The sequence below is a fragment of the Sturnus vulgaris genome, chromosome 1 (genome assembly GCF_052056855.1).
Source record: "Sturnus vulgaris isolate bStuVul1 chromosome 1, bStuVul1.hap1, whole genome shotgun sequence".
Classification (NCBI taxonomy): domain Eukaryota; kingdom Metazoa; phylum Chordata; class Aves; order Passeriformes; family Sturnidae; genus Sturnus; species Sturnus vulgaris.
In genome coordinates this window covers 95,105,828-95,129,315 of record NC_142243.1, presented here as the reverse complement: position 1 = coordinate 95,129,315, position 23,488 = coordinate 95,105,828, and the positions used below count along the sequence as shown (strand labels likewise).

At 38.5% G+C, this 23,488-nt stretch overlaps 1 protein-coding gene and 1 long non-coding RNA gene across 2 annotated transcripts in view; one reads left to right on the top strand and one right to left on the bottom strand.

Moving 5' to 3' along the window:
- GALNT12 (polypeptide N-acetylgalactosaminyltransferase 12) overlaps positions 1 to 23,488 on the bottom strand; it is a 46,599-nt gene that overhangs the window by 13,387 nt on the left and 9,724 nt on the right. Inside the window, exons 2-7 of the mRNA XM_014875135.2 lie at positions 19,393 to 19,562; positions 18,487 to 18,676; positions 15,015 to 15,200; positions 12,656 to 12,773; positions 6,511 to 6,687; positions 3,826 to 3,957 (exon numbers count right to left, since the gene is read on the bottom strand). Coding sequence (XP_014730621.1) covers positions 3,826 to 3,957; positions 6,511 to 6,687; positions 12,656 to 12,773; positions 15,015 to 15,200; positions 18,487 to 18,676; positions 19,393 to 19,562 — 973 coding nt within the window. The remainder of the gene's footprint in view (positions 1 to 3,825; positions 3,958 to 6,510; positions 6,688 to 12,655; positions 12,774 to 15,014; positions 15,201 to 18,486; positions 18,677 to 19,392; positions 19,563 to 23,488) is intronic.
- LOC148225362 (uncharacterized) lies at positions 1,718 to 13,909 on the top strand. The gene is made up of 3 exons (XR_015806305.1): positions 1,718 to 2,460; positions 11,612 to 12,020; positions 13,750 to 13,909. It is a non-coding gene; the product is annotated as an uncharacterized LOC148225362 (long non-coding RNA).

Sequence of the window (23,488 nt, the reverse complement as noted above, 5' to 3'; positions counted from 1 at the left end):
TGATGACTAAAACCCTCTGAAGGAAGGTGACACACTGCTATTGGATTCATTGGCTCACTCCAGCAAGTCCAGATCTCCCTGGGAGCCTCAAAAACGTATAAGCATGTGCTTCAAACAATGGTGTGCTCACTACCAAACACTTGAATTTCTCCCACTTCCTTTGAAAAAGCCTCTCCCTAGCTTTCAGAGGCTGTACAGCCAACCAAGTGGTGCATATTTTCCTGTGATGGGCATAAGGTCTCCAGGTCTAGTCAGTCCTAATCTTGGCTACCAATTCAACCTCAAGTGGCAGCTCTACATATTGGATTATAATGCAGTTTTAGAGGTGTACCCTAGAGAAGGGACACTGATACCTCTGAAAACTTGGAGCACCAGTCAAGCAATAATATCTTTGATCACATAATTTAAGCCACATAGCTCTCTTCTTCTGCAAGCCATATCTATAATGTGTTCTTTAGATAAATTAAATAATGGTCCCTTTCACATTGCAGCAAAACAAAATTATTCATAGTTTTAAAGGCATAGTTTAAAATATTCCTTCAAATTTTTTTAAGATTATATCTAATATAAATTAAAAGAAAATTATGACTGAGTACTTGGAAATGAAGATGAGATGGTCTTGGAGGAAAAAGGGGAAGGAAGCTGTCAACTTCCCAACTGATTCAGTCAGTGACAGATGTCTTTACAGATAGAAGGCAGAAAGAGAGACTAGACAGAAAGTCACAACACAAGACATCTATCATCTTAGTTGCTTTACATTCAGCTGAAAGGAATATCAGCTAGAAACTAAGAACAAAGAAAAACTTACCATGTTAGAACATAGTATGGTCTCATTGCCAAGTGACCAAACTTACAGAAAATTAGAGTAAAATCCCGATTTTTGTGTCACCACTGTTTTTTAAAAGCAATCTTGATGCCAAATTTTAAGCCAAATTTTCTGACTGACCATAATCTTTATCCTCAGATATACACCTCAATGCCAGCCATACTTAATACATACCTTAGAAGAGAGAAGAGCCCTGACTATTCCCTTTCTCTGCAGCCATGCCTTTCCACAGTCACCAATAGCATGAAAAGATCACAGAGCTGCCCAGTTCCTCCATCTTCATCCAGCAATGCAGCAATGTCACCACACTGATACTGAACACACCAGCTGGCTCAAAGTCCCTCCTACAGATGCTCACACCATCCCTTCCCAGGGTAGCCAGGATTTGTAAGCTGACCAAGACTCCTCTGTCTAGGGGGGAAAATCTGTGCAGAGCTGGGGCTCAAGTCTTGTTACAATTTCACACCTACCTACTTACTGCCAGTAAGTGCAAACTCAAGGATGGCCAAATCAGATGCTATGCCAGAAAAAATAGACATCTGTGTGCTAAACAAGAGCCTAAAAGGTATTCTCAGTCTTTCCAGAAGTGCTGACTTATTATTTTAACCCACTGAGTGCCTACCAGCTTCACTTCCTCCTGGCCCCCCTAAGAAATTATTCAAGTCAGAAGGTTCGTGTCCCACAAAGTTCCAAAGCTGCATGAAGCCCAAGGAGAAGCAAGAAGATATTTATCTCCTTTATGGGCCTCAGACAGTTTGCAGGAATGCAATCATATCTTAGGCAAAAAGGTTCATAATACAATATGTTTAAGTAAAGTTTTAGACAGCTAACTTTTTTGACAACGAAGTGTAGTATGGATATTTTTATCTATGTATGAAGAAAAAAAAATGTAGCATAAGAGGCTGCGTGCCAGTGCACAGCACTGAATGCTGCTCAGTAATTCTTGTTATTCTGTTTGAATAACACATGGCTTACTTATGGGTAGTCTTAGAAATATTTTCAACTTCAGTTCAAAAGTAAAAAGGTCTTTAAGAAGGTAAAAACCCCCATATTCCCTTGTATTCTCCTTGAACAATTAAATAACCTCACACTAGTTGAGCTGTTATCAAAGCTGACACTTTTAAATACAGTATTTTTGTGAACTAGAAAAGCACTACAGAGCTAAGGCGGGAGTAAAGAACACCACCAGTGATTCATTGAAGCTAGCAGATGGGACTCGCTATCCACAAATCAGCTGAATCAGTAGGTGTCGTTTCTGCACTCTCAGTTTCTCAGAGTACATACAACCATATTTCCATCACATTTTAAATTCTTCCTCCCCCAAAAAAATGGTGTATTCTCATTATGCTCACAACTAGATGACAGCATTTACGAATTGTTTTTAGAGAAATATATAGAGCACACCTAAATTACACTCTAGATACCTCAAGCAGCTCTGAACAAGAGTTATTATTTCTAGGTACTGTCAACCCTTTGCCTGAGGATGACAATTAAATCATCAAAGAAACTGCACAAATCCCTTCTCTTCCCCAGGAGGCTGAGACACTATCACTGGCATCAGTCTAACCCTTTCTTTTGGAAGGAGAAGGATGGAGGCAGAGGGAAGGATAAAATTCCAGAAATGCTCCTGGAAGGTAAGTCTTATAATACCTTACTGCTTCAACTGTCTCAGACCTTGTCACTAGCAATCCAGCACCAAAGAGCAAAAACTGAACCAATGTTGTACCAGGGTTTGTTCAAGGTACTGGATAATGGTGGGTAATACCTTTCACAGCAGTGATCACACAGCGATATCACCTCTTCTGCAAGCTCCAAGACAAATGGAGGAGGGTGGCAATTCTCCCAGAGGCTCCTAAGGGCTTTTCTGACAGCTGCTGCCCTCCCTGTGGGAACTCCCACAGATCCCCAGGGGAAATACAGCTTCCCAGGGGAAATCACAGCATTTCCACAATAGGATCTCTTTCATTCAACAAGTTACAAAGCTATCAGGGCAGACTGTGGGGAGACTTGTTTCCTGAACGTTTTGTATGTCCACAGAGATCAGATTTTTTTTTCACTTTCCTGAAGGAGATTCAGCAGAGGCTGAATTACTGAAGGGGAGATGTCAGCAAGACAAGGGCTGGATGTGATGCAGTGTGGGAATGCAGCTTAGCTGGATCCACAGAACGATTCAGTTACCAGCAAAAGAACTTTTAGGTCAGTGTGGCATTTGGTAATCAGGAAGGTATTTGATACATCTTTGCCTGGTAGAAAGGTGAACACAAAACTGTTCCTAACACCCAGCAGGTATCTGGTGATTTTTCAGAGGAAATAGGTATTTGCTGCATCATCTCTGCCTTCATCCCTTCCAGATGAGATTACAGTAATGTGATATACACGGAGCTACAGTTTATATTTATTTGTAAGCTGCAAAAAGCATAAAGAGCTGTCAGCTCTTTAAAGAGAAGAGGATTCTGATATTGAACCCATTACCTGTGCCCTTGCTGGTCTAAAGTGACCTCCAGATTAAAAATTAACATGTTGGTTTAATGTACAGAATCCCCTATGATCTGGAAGCACTTAACACCAGTTCTCTTTCCCATCACCAGAGTACCATAGTTTTCATCAGACAAAATGTATGAACATATGTTTCAAAGCACACTCTTTTTCTTTTCAATTCAACAAGTAAAATAAAACACTTTATTTTTCTCTTTTTTTGTTTTGCAACATTTCAAGGAATAAAAACTTCATCCTTTGCTGCCTTTAACAGTCCCAAGATGTCACTTAGAAGGAGTAATTCACGGCAACATTACCTGTTCTCTTTCTCTGTCACAGAACTCCTTCATAAACAGCATTTCCTTAAATAAAGATTCTAATAGAAACCATATTTTAAAAACTACCAATTTTAACTGAATTCTGCCAAAATCCCAAACTGATTTAGGCACAAAAACACCTTCACACTGCCTTAGTAAGAGAGCTCAGAGAACTGCATGTAGGCCCCCTTCTCAGCAGCCACATACCATTCCAAAGAAGCCTGGTCTGTCCTCGGGTACGTGAAGTTCTGGATACACGTTCTCCAAAAACCATTTGAAGTCCTTACATTTCAGCTTCTCTCGTAGAAGTCTCCTTTCTGTCACATCTCCATATGGTTCCTGGGGGAAAAAAAAAATAAAAGAAGAAGAAAGGAAAGAAGAAGAAAAAAGATTAAAAAAAAAATCTAGAACAGATGCTCTCCTTTAAATTATCTGTATACATTATTAGGAACCGTATGCTAAGTGATGAGTAGGACTTCTAGCCAGGAAAAATCACCATGTTTGGGTGCTGGATTTGATTTCATTATCCTTACATTTGTTAAATGTTGACAAAAAAGAATTGGAACTGTGCAAGTAAAACTTTAAAATATTCTAGAAGACAGTTTGTCTGAGAAAACTCCCTGAATCTGCAAGTAAGGAAGCCCTTGAATACAGATTGCTGGAGACTGAGAAGGCGTATTGGAAAATAAAACTTCCTTTAGACAGATAATTGAAAATTTCCAAAGCAGTGAATGAATCTCTAGGATTTTAAATATACCACTATCCATTTGCAAATTACCTGTATAGTTTTACACTTAAGTGATGAAATTTGTAAAATCTGCTAATGCATCCTTTGAACTTCACCATTTTGGGGGTGGGGAGTGAAATCTTAAACCTCCAGAGAACAGCTTTCATTGCAGACTTTTCCCTGTCTATAGATTGGAGCAGAGTTCACATCTTTTTATGTCTGTCTTCAAAAACCTATCTTTACATTGACTAGGGACTTCAGATAGTCAGGCATAAGATAGCATTTGCAGCCCCCAGATTTTTACAGGTCACTTGATGCACTCTCATCAAACCACAGATGTATTTGCATTTCTCAAAGCTGTGGAAATACCAGTGAAAACACAAAGCAGATGTAAAGCAGAGGCAGAGATGCCTGTGTGAATAAACAAACAGCATGACATATTAGCTCTGAGGTCTGAACATTAATCTTGAAGTGAAACTTCATGGAACCAATTTTTGCAGCCACAGCATCAATCATTTTCCTGTTATGCAACGGAATTGAATATTTGGGTTTGATGAAGTAAAAAGGTCTGAACTCAACTGCTGCAACAAGTGCTGCACAGACTATTATGGAAACCAAAGTTCATTGGCAGTAGCTTTGATATGGGGAAAAATAACCCACATGAGTTTCAGCTTATATCCACTGTGTTACAATAAACCAGTACATGAAACTTCCAGTACTAACACAAAAATATCCTTTAAAGTTAAAGCTCTGTCATTACAGACATAAGATGCCCAGCACTTAACAAGAAAAATTGTCAGAGTTTATTGCTCTTTTTGTGTATGACAAGTTGAAATCAGCCTGGAGTTGCCTATGGGCGAATCCCATATTTCTCTCCAAGTCAGACTCTGATAATAAAACTTAAATGGCTTTTATGATCTAAAGTAAACCAATTATTACAAATGTGTGGACTATAATAATCTAATTACCCAATTTAATCCAAACAAACACAAGATGAAACCTAACAAAATTCATCTTCTCCGGTGTATCTTTTAAAAGCCTGATGTTTCAAGAGCAGTTTTCCCTTGCAATATTGGAGTCAGACACTCAAATGAGTGGGGGGGCTCCCTGTGCCCCACATTGGTCCCTCAGGTCTGATCCCCTGCAGCCAGAGCCAGATGCCCAGCAGTCCATCCCAGGCACAAAAACAAAGTCAGAGTTTAGAAAACCTTTCATGCAAAGAGATCATGCTGGGGAGATCAGGCACCTCCAGAAACAAGCAACGGCAGGCAGTGATTTCTTTGGGGCCTGAATTTCAGACCCTGTGACAGAGGATCATTTAATTCATTTCTAGACATTTCAGGATTACTGTTTTCCAGCCTTCAGGCCCCTCACAATAAATATGTCCAAGTTTTGAATTTGCACATTGCTTTACTGTTTTGACATACTCAATTTTCACAGTAATAATCTCCTGAAAAATTCTGCAATCAATGATTTTGTATTTTAATTTCAAGGAAAATAAAAACATTAACTTAGAACTTCCAAATCCAACAGAACTGATACTTGAAACATTTTATTAGGAACATTTTCATCTGAGTTCCCATGACTGATTTTAATTAATTTAATCTTTTCAATATTGATTTTGGTTTAGGTTTTTGTTGGGTTTTTTTGTTTGTTTTTTTTTAACTAAACATAGTGCAGCAGTAAATCAAACAGAAAAATCTATTTTGTTTTACATCAGTCCAAAGTTTTACAATTATCACAAGACAGGTAATTTTGCTAAATATTATTGCCATGCGGTTCATCTGAAGATCTACTGTCCACTGAAACTTGTTGATTTGCATCCATTAATTGTGCAATTCTTATTGAATATCCTGTTATCAGCCATTTCACAGAAGTGCACATTTTAGGCTAAACAACTTCTTGTTTTGATGACCCCACTTCACGTTATTCTTTCATTTATTCTTTTCATATTGACAAAGATTGGGCCACCTTGTACTTTTACAGAATTTTTAATTTTTTCCAAGGAGTTGAAAATTATACTTATTCTACGCCTGGGAAAAAGTTTCAGAAGGAATAAGAAATAAACATAAAAAGCACTTCATATTAAATAGTAGCTTAGTCAATAGTTAGCAGGTTGAAAACAAATTCTACTGGAATTCCAGGAACAATGGAGTTGAACTCACCAGGCGGGCGTGTGGGTTTCGGTGGTAATAAAGTTGTTTATATTCATCCATCCACACTTCAGCTGCACGCACACTGTTTGCCAAAGCCTTGGCCCTCGAGTATGGAGCTTGCTTGGGGAAAACGTGACCTACATGGGAGCAAGGATGGATCTCAAGACTTCCTCCACACTGCCATATCTGAGCAAAGAATTGACATTGTGTGTAGCATTAATTTGAGTCTTTTGCAAGCTCAAGGATATAGTAACAACAAATCTGTGTAAGAATAACACCATCTCAAGAATACCATACCATAATACAAGTAACACATACAATAATTTTGTGTCTCATTTGATGACTAAACTGGATAAAATTACATCCTTGTTGCTCTTAGTAATTTGCTCTGAGTTCACAAGGAGATAACCACATCTCTGGTTTTATCTGGAGAGCAATATTCCTTTTCTCATGATAAGATGTGGTCTACAATGTAAGTTATGTAGGCATTGTGGAAAAAAAGAAAGAAAAAAGAAAAAAGCAGCATGTTTCTTTCTCAAATTAACCATGTAAATAGCTACCTCAGAAAGAAACCAGTAGCTGATAACAAATTCTTACCAGGAATCTATAGATACGTATTTATCTATTCTACTGGAAAGCTGACTTGACAAAACAGGTAAGCTTGTTATAGCGTTGAAGAACAGTCAGTTGTATTCCCATTTGTACATTCACCAATCTAGAAGGGAGGAATAGTGCCTGGTGATAAAATCCCACTAACCTTTTCCATTGGAAAGCTGGGAAAGGTACCCCAGACCCGACACAGGAAAAGGAAAAGCTAAGTACTTCTGTAATTTATGGTGGTCCAACCAACAACAATGAAACAACGTCCCCTGTTTAAACCAATATTCCTGCTTGATGCCAAGGAAGTACATGCACCTGAATGTGGAACTGGCAGAACCCTGCAAACCATCAGTCTGCCCTTGTGCTCATGCTCCTGCCTCTCTGGCTCCCCAGGCTGGGAAATGTACAGCCCATGAGATAAAGTCCAGAAACAACCATAAAGTGGATCCATTACCCTCAGCACTCTGTACACATTTTTGTAATTACATTCTTCTCCTCTAAAAACCAAGGACTTTTGGCAGTTCATCTACACAGCCACTTTCCCATCACTCATTCTGATCTCAAGTTTGCTTACTTGAAAGGAAAGCACAGTTAGGTATTGCCTATTCAATGCTGGGTGTGACTACAACATGGCAGAAGCCCTGTTTCTGGAGGGAGCCTGAAAAAAGGTTTCTGAAATTTAGTGAGATGGGAGGAAGGTGGGATATATTGCTTGAACTAACTTGAGGCTGTCACCAATGGCTCTGATAGACTTTCCATAAAAGATTTAGAATTCTCCTCATGCATTCAACCATGCATAAGTGGCAGCTCATCATTCCTTCATAAATGGAAGACAAAGGAAATTAGCTGGCATAGGCTTAAGGGGTAGAGGTTTGCTCCCTGACAACCTTCTTGTATAAGACATACAGTTTTAATTACATGTTATTCAAATGAACACAGCAGGAGTGAAAGATATGAGGTAGCAAATAAAAGCTCTGCTGCTAACAGTGTCAAAAGATCAGTGGTGGGACTTTTCATACCTCTCTCTCTGGGAGTTTTAGGGATCTAAAAGGATAAAGGCTTTCAGCTCACAGGAGATAGGACTTGCTTTTAGACTGCTAGCTTTTAGGGTTTTGTTTAAAGTTACTTAGAATTTCTCTCAAATTTCTAAATTTGGAAATCAGTAAGTGTCATCTCCATTGATTTGGTTTTGGATAACAACATAGAACTTTATGCATGGCACAAGACTGTGTTTACTTACTAAAGTGTAAGCACATACGTTTACTTTTAAAACAGTTTCCTTAAAAATATATGTAATACATTATTCGACTATAGGGAGTACTGGATAATTGTTACTTCCTGGATTTAAACTTTTCTAGTTTTTCAAGTGACGTTTCTCTCGTCTTTTTTGCTGCTTTTCAGAGAAGCAGTATATTTGTCACTTGAACAAAGATGATTAAAGGAATTATACAAGAAATATAGAATTCTGTACTGATCTTTTAAACAATTTGCATATTTTCTTAGGTAAGTTATTCTACTGCTATTTTGAAAGCTGCTATGAAAAAACTATCCACTTTTACTTTATGACCTTCTTTGAGATTTGTTTAAAAACAACATTTTTCATAATTATTTTTTCTATGTTCAAGATTATTTTTTAAAGTTGTGATTTACTATTCAAAATTTGTCAGCAAACATTAAAAGCCATAAGTTTATTAGTTTAACAATTTCCAATGTCATATTCCACATAGTAATTTTTAATTCATCTTTATTGTTTAGATCAATCTATTTTTAAATATTAGGAACAGATGATAAAGACTACTGAAATAAAAATGTAGTTAAGAAGGAGGCACATGCTTCAACTCTTCCATAATAAAGTCTGATTTCAAAGGAATGAAACAAACTGACCATACCTCTGTTAAATTGATGACAAAAAGAGAATTCTATAACAGCTGAATTTTTAATAATTAAAGCTCTCTAAAAAATAACTGTAGGTTGCTAAGCAATGCTCATTAAATTCTAAGTATTTCATAAAAACAGTACAAAAATTATCTTGTCATCCTATTACAAAAGAAAATTGAATATACTTCAGCTAAACAATTCCTCAACAGGTTTATTCACTTTCATTTTAATGGAAAAAATATGACCTCTATATAAAATCAGGTACAAATGAACAGCCATAAAATAAAGCGAGGAATTTAATAGAGAAACTAAAATTGATTACTAAATGCTAAATAAGTGGCTCTGCAGAAGATTCTCCATAAGACTAGTTCAACCTTCTTTAACAGAAAAGCACATAAAGTTTCATGCATATTTTGCAAGCTCACGTACATGTAGATCTGTTTCTTTACTAGGTCTGGATAACTCACAGCTCTCATTAAAAGAACACATTTTTCCTTCACTTCAATAAGAAAACAAGGTGACATTCCTTTTTTTACTTTTACTTTCATCTTGATGCATGCAGACTATCAGCATATTTTCTTTTGTTTTCAGAGACAGATGGTGGCATTATGAAAACCTATAGAAAATGTTCAGAATCTCACCTTGGGATTGCTGTCCCTGCCAGGGTCTCTGGACAATTGACCTTGTGCTGGGTCAATGAATGCTAAAGGATAAAAGCTCTACCAGGTCATTCTAACATTTTAAGACTATCTGGAAGAAATAAAAAAATAGAAAAAGGACGCTATATCTTAAAAAAGGGCAAAATGTGGAAAACCCTATGTTTCTGCTGCTCTCTCTCTCTGCTGCAATTTTTTCTTGATGACTTGTGGCTAAGTCCCCAGTGTGGTGCTCGTGCACAATCTGCTGGAAGCTGGGTGTGTGGAGAGGCACCTCAGACACATGGACTCACCCTGGCTGCTCTCAACACAAGACAGACTTCCAGATCCAGACAAAAAGAAACAATACAAAAATACTGGAAAAGCGAAAACCCCGTGTTCTGAGGCATAACATTCAGGCTCATGGGCAGTAACATTTCTGAGAAGAAAGGCATTTTTGCACATGGTAGGATGAAGGACAGACCACAGACCTATTAAGTCTTGGTCCAGAAACAAACTTGCATTGCAGCATCACTTGCAGGACCAGGAGCAGAGAGGGGACAGAAGCTGCAACCAGATTCCCTGTGCTCTGAGTACAAGAGGGAGAAGATGAAAGAGCATGTTTTGAATACCTCAGGAAAGAGGAATTTCAATGCCCATTATGCCCATGAAGTGAAATTTTATCCAGCCAAATAGCATTAAGCAATCCAAAATCAAGGTACATTGACTCAATTCTGCATTCAGCACGTAGCCTCCATCTCTCTTAGTCATCGTGCTTTTAGCAAAAGCTTTATCCTTGTTGCACCTCCCTAAACCACAGAGAATTTCTTCAGCTCAGAGCAATCGAAGTGCAAGAAAGAGGAGGCTTGAGGACAAGTCTTTTCATGTCATTGGGAGAGAGTGGTGTTTTCAGAGACAAGAACAACAATAAATTAATTTACAGTGGTTTTGAGTAGTTCTGCTCCTAATTTTCAGGTCTGACAGGTCTAAAAAACACAAGGACAACAACACGAACAATGATTTATCCCTTCCGACCTCTTGGAACACTGCGGGCAGCCAAAAGAACACAGTCAAACAACATCGTAGCACTCTGCTCTGCTCCACAAAAATCCTCACCACACAGAGCACAAGTACAAGGGATCCAAATCAAACAGAGCAAAGCATGTTGTGTACAAATGCCCAGATGCTACTGGCAATCTGCACTAGGAAAATTGGCAAGGATAGGCACATTCATTGGCCATTGCACAGCCTGCCCTGTTAAATCATTTGTCTCCCAAGACTTGCTTGATCCACCTGCACCTACATGCTGGCTCAGCCCCTTGCAAAGTGTTTGTGGGCTCTCTCCTGGGGATTCTGCTGCTCCCTTTGTGCTTCTCCTGTGTGCTGGGCCACCTCTGATGCTTCCTCTGTCCCATGAGGAGACTATAGTCCTGCATGCTGAAGGAGTAAAAGCACTGCCCATACACACTGCTGCACCCCATGGTTTCCTGGCTCAGGGGAGCCAGTGACATAAAAAATGAGATTGGCTGCCAGAGCTTCCTAGAGGCCAGTGGCAATGGAAGGCTGGGTCTAAAGCAGCAGCTGGTACTGGGGCACTTTGAGTCAAAAGGAAGGGGTCAGGCTGTCTGCAAGCCTTGGTCTCCCCAAAAACAAGACACAAGGAGCAGAAGGCCAAGAACTGCATGCCAAGTGTGCCATATTAGAGGTTTTCTTCAAGGAGTTGGAGTTCTGGATACACCAGACTCCTGCTTCAGAGGGTCACAGAGCTGATGGAGGTGGAGGCCTGCTGAACTAGACCAAGGCTACTGGATAGGCTGTTTGGGCTAACGTGCCAGAAACTGTTCCCTAAGTAAAAAAGGACATGGTCATGAACTCAGATCAAACAGCATTTCCAGCTGAGAAGTCTCCCTCCAGAGAGAAACCATATCAACTCTAGGCCTGTGCTTGTTATCATTCCTAATAATTTTTGTTCCTTATTTTTATACCCTCTTTTCTAGGATTTCTGCTGGCAGCAGGAGACTGGAACAGAAGCCAGGAAGACTCCATGCTTCTCTGGTTAACACACAGACATCCAGAGATGTCTGCTGATGTCTCCTTTCTGAAGAAAGTGGTTTTGTAACATTAAAATGCTATTTAACCTTGAAATCTGTTGTCACCCGGTAAAAAAAAACAAAAACCCTCCTGTACCACGAGTCAATGACTCACAGAAATGCAAACATGACCATCAAAATATAACAGATGATGGTCAGAACAGACAAAGGTAATCCAGGATAATAAGTTGTGAACTCCCTGAAAGCCAAAAGCAGCCCTTCAGCATCCCTCTTTTGTCACCACTGGATGGCTTCAATGATGAAGTGGGGCAAACCATTGGCAGCCAGTGCTCACTGGAAACCAGCCACAGCACAGGTAAGAGCTGAACAGAGGAGAACACTGCTTTGCTGACCAGTCTGGAATGTCCTGTGTCTCCTCTCTTTTCCTGCTGTAAATCCTTTTCATTACAGCTATCTGACTCACACCTGAGCACTTGGTCATGCCTCCTGTGGGCTACAACTCTACAGTTAACTGGAGATCTTCCCTCCCACCTTTTATAACCTTTGTATAAACTTTTTCTCAGGTGAAACAGAATAAAGCCTTAAAATCAGTACAGGGGCTGCCTTCTCCTGCCCCACGGGGAACTGCTCATTCCATCAACCACAGCAAGAACTCTGAGTCACATCAAAGCACTGCAAATGTTTTTCCCAATGACCTCCTTCAAGCTGCAGGATGTAAACATCACCCACTAGTATCACACCCCTTTTTACATTTTATACTAGGGCTCAAAACAAAGCCGTGTTTTTAAAAATTGTTTTAAAATGGCTATTTGGAAGAAAAGTACAGCTATCCTGATGAGCGAGAACAAGATTCACATAAACACCTTCCAAAATACTCCCTTCTTAGCACTTGCTTACATTACTGCTACCTCATTAAGTAAAAGGGCATGAAGAAAGAAATAGGAACTTGTTGTATTCTGAGGAAAAGAAACTTTCAATTAAGCCACCTACCCTAAATGAGAATTCAAGGTTTTCTCCTCCCCAGACTTCCATTCCTGTGTCATAGGAACCAAGATAATCAAAATACTTCTTGCTCACAGAAAATAATCCACCTGCCATGGTTGGAGACCTGTAAGAGAAAATAGTAACTCTGAACTGAGTAAAAAGAAAAAAAATTAAACCAATGCAACAGATAAAAAAGTACAATATATTTTTATTTTTTATTTTCTCAGTCTTTTCTGGATACAAACAGTCAGAAATTTATCAATTATTATGAGGCCATTTGAATTTAATTTTGTTATAAAAAACTGTATCTGAAACAAGCACCAGAATGTAAAAATATTGTGTTAAAATAATTTTTTCCAACTGCAGTGTCTTTGTGTGTAAATGAAGAGCCTCTTCACATAACAGAACATTAGCTTCTTTGTGGCAGAACTGTATTAGTTGGCTCTGAAATTCTAAGTGCTGTATCCTTATCTATTTTACTTAAGCAAAGAAATACTTGTGCTTTAGTAATTAAAAACAGCATTCTTGATCCCACTAATATCAATTGAAAAAACTCTCAGACTTTAATTACTACGTAAATATAGACCCTAAAGAGATTTGTTTTCTTTCTAAGAAAATCTACCCACCTATATGTTCTTAAATTTTTTACTAAGTTTGGGGGAAAAAAAAAATCAGGAGACATGACTGGGTCCTCATTGAAGATCACAAGGCCAAGAGTGACAGGACACTTAAGGGACGTACTTCCAGTAAGGTAGAGTGTGCACATGTACATAAATTTGTATTTGTTCAATATTGTTTCTTATTGTTTACAGTCTTAGGATGACTCTCTTTAAAGTGTCAAGTATATAATGCTGATTAGAGCTAAGTTCAGCTGATATTATGTGAATTTTACTAAATTGCTGTTGAGGTAAATATTAACAAAAGCTAGATGCATGATCAATTACTCTTAATCTGTCAAAACTAATTTTACCAGCTATCTTTTTGAAGCAACACGGTCTCACACTGTCATATGTTGTTTCAAACAATGGAATGAGATGAGACAAGACAGAAGGAAAAATAACACACTCCATAACCAGTCAAGTTCTTCTGTCTCCCTCCAGATATCATCTTTCCAAACCAAGCTGTTGGTGACACCACTCCCAGCACTGCTGCTTTCTCCAGACACTTGTCGAGGTCACAGTCCTCAGGCTACCGTGAAACTTTGTCCCTCATCATTTTCCTCTTGGCATGTCAAAGACAATTCTTCTTATCATGAAGAAAAAAAGCATCATATATGAAATAAATGTTTTAAAAATATTTACTCTATTTGTATTTTTTTTAAGAGGATGTGGACTAATACATGCTGAGAAAGACTCAATTACTACCTCACTTTTCCCATTTAAAAAAAAAAGTTAATTCAGTTGAGGACAAGTTCATTAGTATTTTTTAAATACTGAGTATTAATATCATGATAAGCAACTCACAAAAGACTGAGAAAAATTGGTAATTCCATATCTTTTGTGGTCTATACAATAACAGATAAAAGTACTAACAAAATGACTATTAAAAACGCCAAACAGGTTAATTTACTACAATAAACTGCTGAAATACAGCAATTTCCATAGCAGATGGGGCTAGGTTGAACATAGCAGATCCTCAGCTAGCAGGATCTTGTCTACCATTCCCATTTTCCAGATGCCTTGTTTGTTCTCCTCTCTTACTTCTCCTAAAAATACAGCATCGAGTGACGAATAATACCAATAGATGGCATCTTGTCTTAAAATAAAACAAAATTAACACCCATAATGAAGACATTGGCCTGAGCTCTGCGAGTTAGCCCTTCACAGAAACCATGGTGGACAGAGCTGTACTCTTTCACCCCAGTAAAGAACTGGCAAAATGATTCACATTTGAAAATAGCACAGTGAACCGGAACTATCATACAGCACAGAAAAAAATCTTCAAAACTACTTTTACCTCCTTACTGGTTGGTGATTTTTTACCCTTTTCATTGTTGCCCATGATACTTTTTTTTTTACAACATGGAGCTCTTTGCTTGGCACAGAAGACATCCTCCAGTATTAATTAATCAGTTACACTCTTTCCATGTGATGGTAAGTATCTGTAAGAGTTTGCTTAGAGGAGTCAAGAGACTACTTTGTAATAAGTTTTCCATATGGAAGATGAAACAGGAATTTCAGCTTTTTGAGCACTATTTTTTCCCATGAGCATGGTAAACAAGAGCTATTTTGGAAAAAAATGGGGAACTAAACAAAATATATACTTTTTAGTAATACGTTCATTTCCCAAATATCTTTCAGCACCCAGAATTTTCAGTTGAAATCAAAAACATATTCACAGTTTCATAGGATGCATAAAAATTAACCTGATCACGTCGGTCTTGGACTTCCTCTGCTTTTGTTCTCTTTCAGGGACACTATGCCAAGTGAAGACCAGCCGCCAGTCAAATCCACCAATCTGTGGCTCACCAGCATTGCCCAAGTACTCAAATGTATTCCAGTCAATAACATCAATAACAGGGCAGACAACAGCTGTTTCTTCTTCAGCAATCCTGGTATGATTTTAAAACAAAAGAGTGGCTTCCATTAGAAACTTCTCTAAAAATAAAAAATTAGAGGTAACAAGAACAAAGAATGCTTACAATACCAAACATGAAGTTTTGCTCCTTTTCAATTCATGCTGCAAAAACAAGGAAATTTTGATACAATCAATACAAGAATAATCTCCAATTTCCTGCTGGGGATCATCAGGAGGATGTATCAGGATGGACTCTGCTGGCAAGCATCAACCTTCCTGGATGGTGGAAGCAAGGTATGCCAGATGGCTTGAGATAACACATTCAACATCTGGTTTGGCTACTATAGCCAGCATCACTTTATCAACAAAAAAAAGTCCATTTTCTTTTGTAAAAGTGGCTGTTTTAGAGAGCAGTTTGATTGCACAGTTTTGCAATGATGAATAATAAACCAGTCAGACTCTTGGCCCTTGAAGTCATGGCTTTTCTTGTAACTGTGATCATCTGCAAATGTTGCACTGAGTACTGTAACACTAACTCAAAAAGAAGCCCTGAGCTTAGGAAAAACCAAACCTGCAACATGGGAATTAGACCTCCAAAAATGAAACATAACAGAATGAAGAAATCCTGGCAATATAGGAGATCAAAAGCAGAAACAAGATAGCACTGCAGAATGACATTCCTAACACCAAGAGTGATCTAAAGATAGACAAGATCTTTATCATAATAAGAATACAGCAGAGCTGATGACATTTCTTGCAGGTCTACTTCTACAAGGAGTTTGTAGTAACTCCCTTCCTCCCATTTCTCAAGATCATGTAGGGTTTTCAGGATTCCTTTCCAAAAGGATTCATCCTAACAGAAGGCAGTGAGATTCTTAGCCTTCTCCTCACCTTCTAGAACGACCTCCCTCAGTACTAGGAGCAATGTCAAGCACACAAGCTCAAGCCAAGGTCTTTCTCCTAAAACACTGTTTACATCTTCCCTGTTCTGGTGTTAGACATCCCCTGACAGTTCAGTGAAATGAAGTAACTTGTTTGACTTAAAGATGTAGGTATGCACTTTAGCCCTGCATCTTGTATTTACATATTTCAGAAGTGAAGGAAAACTGAACACATTATTTTGTCAAACAAGTAAGAGATGCAGTGCATCTGTCATTCAAAGGGAGCTCAGTCCTCATGGAATTGTTAGGCCAAAAACCTGTAGGCTGACCAAGGGCTCATACTGTGAAATTACAGTAGCTTGTGATGGTTAAATGCAGCAGAAAACAGCAGCAATTCCAAACTAATATTGTCTGAGATGAGAAGACTGCTTTAAGTGTGAAATGGCCTCTTGTTGCTGGAGGGAATATGTGAAACAGCTGTTTTCTTCTTTATGATCTCCCGTTGAGATCTTGCTTGGTAGAGCACACAAAAGGGCTTACACAAATATTGTTATCTCCCGTCTCACTTGCATAAAACTTTGTACAAATCCTCATTGTACAAAGCAATGAAAATGATACACAAACAATAAAATGTAAGAATATTTTGCTCCTCCTGTAACAAGTAGGAAAATAAGTAAAAAGCAGGTAGCTGGCATATGATTTCAATTATGAAAGGAAGGAAGTGAGTGAAAAACCATCACCTTTTCTGTAAATTAAGAATTAACTAGATGGTACAACGCACAGGCAGCTTACAAATACAACTATGTTTGCACTGCAAAATGCTAACACTTGTTGTATTGCTGCCATACATTTGAGTCCGATATGATGCAGAAAAACCCCTTAGAGATGTATGTCTGCATCTGCAGCAAGAGCGGCAGGAATTCCGAGAGAGGGCAAACTTTTTACAGGTGGCGAGCATTTAGTTTAAAAAAATCCCAATCCTTCCTCAAGATTGCCATCTAGTGGTGCGCTAAAGAAGTGAAGAAATCACAGAACGGTCTCCCTGTCATGCAATTTCCTTAGGGAACAGTTGTTAATCCTACGATCATGATTTGATGTTTATCCTTTTTCCTTTCTTCACACTATCATAGTTAGCCCACAGTTACCTGGAATACACTCGTTGTGAAATTTAGAAGCAAGGTAAGTATGCCAATTACAAGAAAACAAAAATATTGAAACAGAATTCTAGATATAATTTCAAAGGGACATGGGAAATTTTAGAACAGAGTCCCACTAGGAATCGTGAAGACTCGCACACATCAAGACACTATGTACTTTTGGAAGTCTCTCTCCAGTTTGTATTAGGGCGTTTTTTTCTGGTTCTTTTCTGTAGTCTACAGTACCTGGTGGAAATCTTAACAGGATTCAAATCAAAACACTGGCCTTGAGGAAACATTTTTTTTCTTTTAATTATGTTTTAAATAGAGCTGATTTTCTACATACAATATTTAGGAGGTCTGATTCAGGTCCTGCATCTATCGGTATCTGCTAACGGCATCCAAGGGGGTAAAGCCATGAGCTGTTAGCAAAAGGGCAAAAGCAATAGAGCCTTGTAATGGGATGCAGGAGCAGCAGGTGCTGTGGTGAAGTACCAGTGGCTGAACCCATAGCAACAAAAGTGCGTGTATGGCTGCTGGCTACACATGGGGGAGGCTTCAAGAATACAATAAATATTCTCAGCTGTAACAGAAGGCTAGTATTCTGGTTTCTAGGGGGTTTTGGGAAGGTTCCTTCGGTTTTTGTTGTTTGTTTGCTTGCTTTTAATTAACGGAAATTTTCTGAACAGCCTGACGGATCTGCAGAATAGACAAGAGACTACACAAGCATCAAGTCCAGTGTCCCAGGACAGATGGTTTCCAAGTAAGAGTCAGTGTTGACACAATATTAACTCCTCCCTATCCTATACCATGATCCTTTATATCAGAACCAGTCTGGAAAGGTGGATTTGCTCAGGTTTAAGAAGATGGAGTTTATTGACTCATATTCCAATCTGTTTATGGAAACACTGCTTTGCAGGGCACACATTTTTCCAAATCTTCTGCTCATCCACCATCCAGGCTGACAGAAGTAGCCTCCTTTACCAAGGTAGTTTCAAAGCTGGAGGCGTGGACTTGTCTTGGACTTGTCTTCCTGAAAACCAAAACTTTCCACTGAAGAAAAAGAGCAGTTTGGGAAAAAAAAAAAAAAAAGGGAAAAAACCCCACCATGCTGTGCTCTTTCACACTTCCATTTGCTTGCCAGAGCCAGGAGACAAACAGCAAACACTCACAGTGCCTCAGGGATGAGACTGCAGTAACCTTTGGTGAACCATGAGTCATTTTTCCACTGCAGAAGTGGGCCAAACTGTCTCGCCCCTTCTTCTCCAATGGGAGAGAAAACCAGCCGAGAGTATAAGCTCACCTTGCCAGCAGGGGCTCCAGCCAGCCCTCGTGGCATTCACAGTGGCAGTCCAGGAAGGTCAGGATGTCTCCTTTGGCCACAGACGCCCCCAGCAGCCGCGCTCGAACCAGCCCCTCTCGCTTGCTGGCGCGGATGAGACGCACCTTGCGCAGGCCAGCCACGTAGTTCTCCAAAGCCTCCTTTAAATGCTCTGTAACAAACCAAAAAGAGAGGGAATCATACAGTCTGAAATAATTTATGTCACGCTATAGAAAGCTCTCTCCTCACTAGTGCATTGTTTATAGTAGGGCTCTTAAGATTGTGGCATTCTGAACTCAGGTTCTACTATTTAGAACGTTTAGAAAGGACGTGTAAAAAGCACAGAACGTGGATGGACACAAATCATGATCACTTTTAAGAAACTGAACGCTTCACTTGTACCTCTATAATACATTCCCAGATTGATAAGTGCTTCTCAAATATTTCTTAAGATTTTCTGTATAAAAGTTTTATTCTTAACACAATTCATGTGTGGTGAAAAATGCCAGCATTGCCTTTATATCCTGCTGTTCAAACAAGACCAAAGAACTAGGTCACTGTCATTATATGAGACACCAGGGGAGCATTGCTGCAATCGAAACTTGCTCAATTCAGGAAACCTGAAGTGCTCTGATCAGACTGTAGTCTATCTATACACACAAGCACTCATGTTACAACACAGTAAATGTGCTTCCCCATTCCAAACTAAATTTGGTCCATAAGCCAAATTTTTCACTGGCACACTGCAACAAAAACTATTTTTCAGTGAGAGGCCTTTGTTGTACAATTTTCTGGTATGTGATCTGAACAACATAACATTTTCTCCTATCAACTGGCTGACCAAAAATACCATCAACAATCAATATTATTCAGACTTATTCTTCCTACCTTTGTCACTGTAATCATCTACAAGGATAATTTCTTCCAGAAGTATATCCGGAGATGTCTCAAGAACACTGTGAACAGTTCGCAGAAGCGTTGACCAAGCCTCGTTATAAAAAGCTATCACAACAGAGGTTTTTGGCAGGCTATAATAATCGTATTTCTTCTCTCTGCATCTGTAAAGGGGGAATAACATTTAGTACAAATGCAAAAGCATTTATTAATTTTCAGGAAACAATTCTCGAATCCACCTGTATGCTAGTTAGTAACTGCAAGCAAGAACACAGAAAGGATCTTAGAAGAACTGCATGTGTGTGGAAAATTGTATGAGAAGACATTAGGAAGCTGCTCTTATAGAGGTTCTATTTCCACAGAAGCATTATGAATAAAATTCTGCAAACTACCAAAAGGTCTAAAAAGAAAAATAATAGGAGGTATTCTGGGCTGGTGTACCTGCAGGAGCTGTCTTTGCACAATTTCAAATAGAAGAACAAGCAATGGCCAAAACGTGCCTCAGATTAAAGGAAAAAAAATAAAATAAATGTAAAACCTAAGTGCAGTAAAAACAGCAATATAAACTAGTGATAACTGTTGCTTTGGAAAATAGAACAAGTGCTAGACAGTAAAAATATAACTGTGAAGGAACAGCAACATATAAAGAGAAAAAAAACCCAAAGCAAGCAACCAGCAACAAAACTGAAATGTATGTACACTGAAGCAGAATTTGGAGAGCCACACAACTGGCAAAATCTAATAGTAAAATCCACGAAAACCTAAAACAGATATAGAAATGCATGGGTTTGGCTCTATGGAGAGCCAGAAAGTTTGCAAACCTTTGGATTAAGCTCCAGAATGTATTTCCTATAAATATATATATATGAACTTCCCTAAATGAACATAAGGATGCCAAGAAACTTATAGCTGAGCCAAATGTATAAATTCTTAAGAGAATCCCCTGGTTTAGAAGAATTTTAAAATAACGATGGCATTTTCTACAATTTCTCCTCTTTGCTTAGAGTATTCCATACTGGCAGTTTTTACTGCCTGGAGTCACCAAGGCTTGTAAGGGGAAGAAGGACAGACTTCAACTTCTGTAGACTGCTAAGTCACAACAGATACCAAAGCAGGAAGGACATCCCTGCTACCAAAACAGAAAAGCAGTGAGTCCTCCAGAGCTGAAAAGGGAAATTAAAACTGATCAGTAGAAAACATGACAGGAAAATCCCTTAGGTCAATTTAGGAGCACAAAAATTCCCCAAAACACTAAGAAAATGACATTAAAAGCAAACAGCTTACCTATAGCAATAGAAAATTTAAAGATACTTGAGAATATTTTAACAAACTCAAGGCTGCTGTGTCTGCAATTTAAAAAAGCTTAAAGTTTTCTTTCAAGATTAGGCAGTATCTATTAAGATCCATTGTATAGGAAGAAAAAAAATCTGAACCTTATTATGTCTAAAATTATAATTCTTACGATGAAAACAGAAAGTCTGTAGAGTAGTTCTGTAATAAATACATGACAATGAGGAAGCAACATGGACAAATGACACTCGGGCAAAGGAAGCACCCAAAAGCTACTTAACACCCATGCATACAGACATATATACATAGGTAGGTACACACAGACACACAAACACACTGATTTAGTGAAGTACAAAAATGCCTTTCCCTCCAGGCTGTAATTGGTCCTGAGGGGCTTTCACAGAGGGAACTGTCTCACACCAACACCTGGTGATAGAATTGATTTATTTAGCTAGACATTCATGTATTGACACATAAAAAATGCAAAGGAGTGACGAGTGACATTTTAATTAACTTCTTTATTTTTAATGCAGAAAAATCCACTGTGTGAATCCAATTTTAGAAATACATATTTACTTTAGCCTACTGAAAAACATTTCTGCTCAATACTGCCAGGAAAAAAAATATCCATATATATCAGTCATTTTTACCAGGTAATTTTGCGTTCATTTCTTAATGGAAATGGGATCTCTACACACTCATTTCAGAAAACTGAAGGAAAATATAAATAAATTTTTAAAAACACCAGGAAAACATTCTTTGAAAAATACGTCACTAGGATTCATAGATTAATAATGCTGTATTCCTTATAAAGAAAGGAAGCCCAAAAGGTCTAAAGAAGCTTGTAAGTTTAATTATAGATTAAAGACTTCACGTATTTGCCTGAAATTACATGCTGGAGATGGGAAACTTGACTTGGCACAGAGCAAGGCAACCCCCACACTGTTTGTGATTCACTGTGCATTGCTGCCTCCTTCCCTGAGCACACCCCACACTGCAGGAAAAGGTCACCCTACTACAGGACATACCAGAGCACACGTTTCTTAGGTTTCCAAAGTCAAGAAAGAGGCCAGCACTAAAAAATGGGTTTAATTTAACAGCTCCATGGTAGAAGGCAGCACAGGAGTGCAGAGAAGTGACCCACCATGGTAGCAGGGCAGGCTGCTGGGCCAGCACAGCCACCCTGACCTGAGCAGTACCCTGACCCCCTACTAAAAAAACAAAACCAAAAACAAAACAAAAAACAAACAAACAAACACACACAAAAAAAACAAAATAAAACAAACAAACAAACAAAAATCCACGTTATTCAACTTCTGTGTAGATTTGCATGTCTATCTCGGATATTATTTCCAAGGCACATATTTCTTGCTATATTGCTAGAAGATCTCAGCTGTTAGCAGTCTCAAATAGTGTTGCTAAAGTGAGGAACACTTTTCCTTATCTTTCTGTAATTAAAGAGTTTTGCTAAGCCTTAAAAATTAATCCCATTCGGGAGATTACAAACCCAAAGCATTTAAACCCTGGAAAAATTATAGCATAAGAAAATCTTCAAAAAACTAATGAATCCCTGAAATGGAAATGCTTGCAAGTGTTGCTGAATAACAATTAAGTAGGATGCATATGGACACTAAACATTACCACTTCACCAGAAATAAAATCTTCAAAAAACCCACTATGAGTATGAAACCTGATTTAAAGCCTAGTGGTCGTAACTCATCTTTTCCATTTCTCAACTCCTGTTTACCACAGAAGCGCCTTAGCAGCCCATCTTCTGTTTTCACATTTGCAAACTTCAAGATGTACTTTTATTCTCCATGTGTCAGCCAAGTATCCCAGCTCCTACTTTCCAAGTGAATCATTTCACTCCTACTTTGGATTATTCAGAAAAACAAATGCATATCAATTACGATATGTCAGTAAAATGACAGCAGCTGGTGACAGAAGCCCCAAAATATGTTTTTGCAGATACTGGGAATGTATATTTATGCATACTATACTGCAAACTGCTTTTGGCTTCTGAGTAGGGTGCTCTTTAGTGCCACCCTCAAACCCATAACACCGTCCTTTCCAATACAGGATCATGTTAAGACAGGATTAATCACATCTCACATTATTCATCCAAAAAACTGCCTGTCACTCTTGAACTGATCGTCTGGGCTCTGCAGGTTCATAAAGACAGATCCAGCTTAAGCTATTGATCCAGCACAGCCCAAGAGACTTCATCTCCCTCTTGTCTATAGAGGTTGGACTGTGGAACAGTTGCTTAACTTGTCTATGAGTAAAGTTAAATGACTATAGGAAATTACCTATGGTCCCTACCACTAGCTATGATACATCACTTTGAACCTAGTCATTACAACTACCAAACGGTTGGTAAAAGCCTAATACAGACATGAGGAAATTAGTTGCCTGCAAGCATGACATTTCCAAGCATGGAAAAGAAATGCAGATGCATTTGAAGACCAACATTCTTTCATTATTCTCCTTATCTTATTCAATCACAGGAACTTTACTGGTTTGTAATAATTAAATATATTTTAAAATAAACAATTACCTAAATTAAAAATGACATGTTGTGCATGTTGAGTGGGTTCATTTTCTTCAGAGAAGTACACATATCTTTAGTCAACCTGGTTTTGGTAACAGTTATCAGATACCAGGATCAGTCACTGAGGAAAAACCTGTTGCCTACATATTCAAGACACTTTTCTAGAGGTACCAAAATAAATGCATATAGTTTTAAACAGGATTCAGATTTCAATGACAAACACTGGTATATAATGAATAATAACCACGA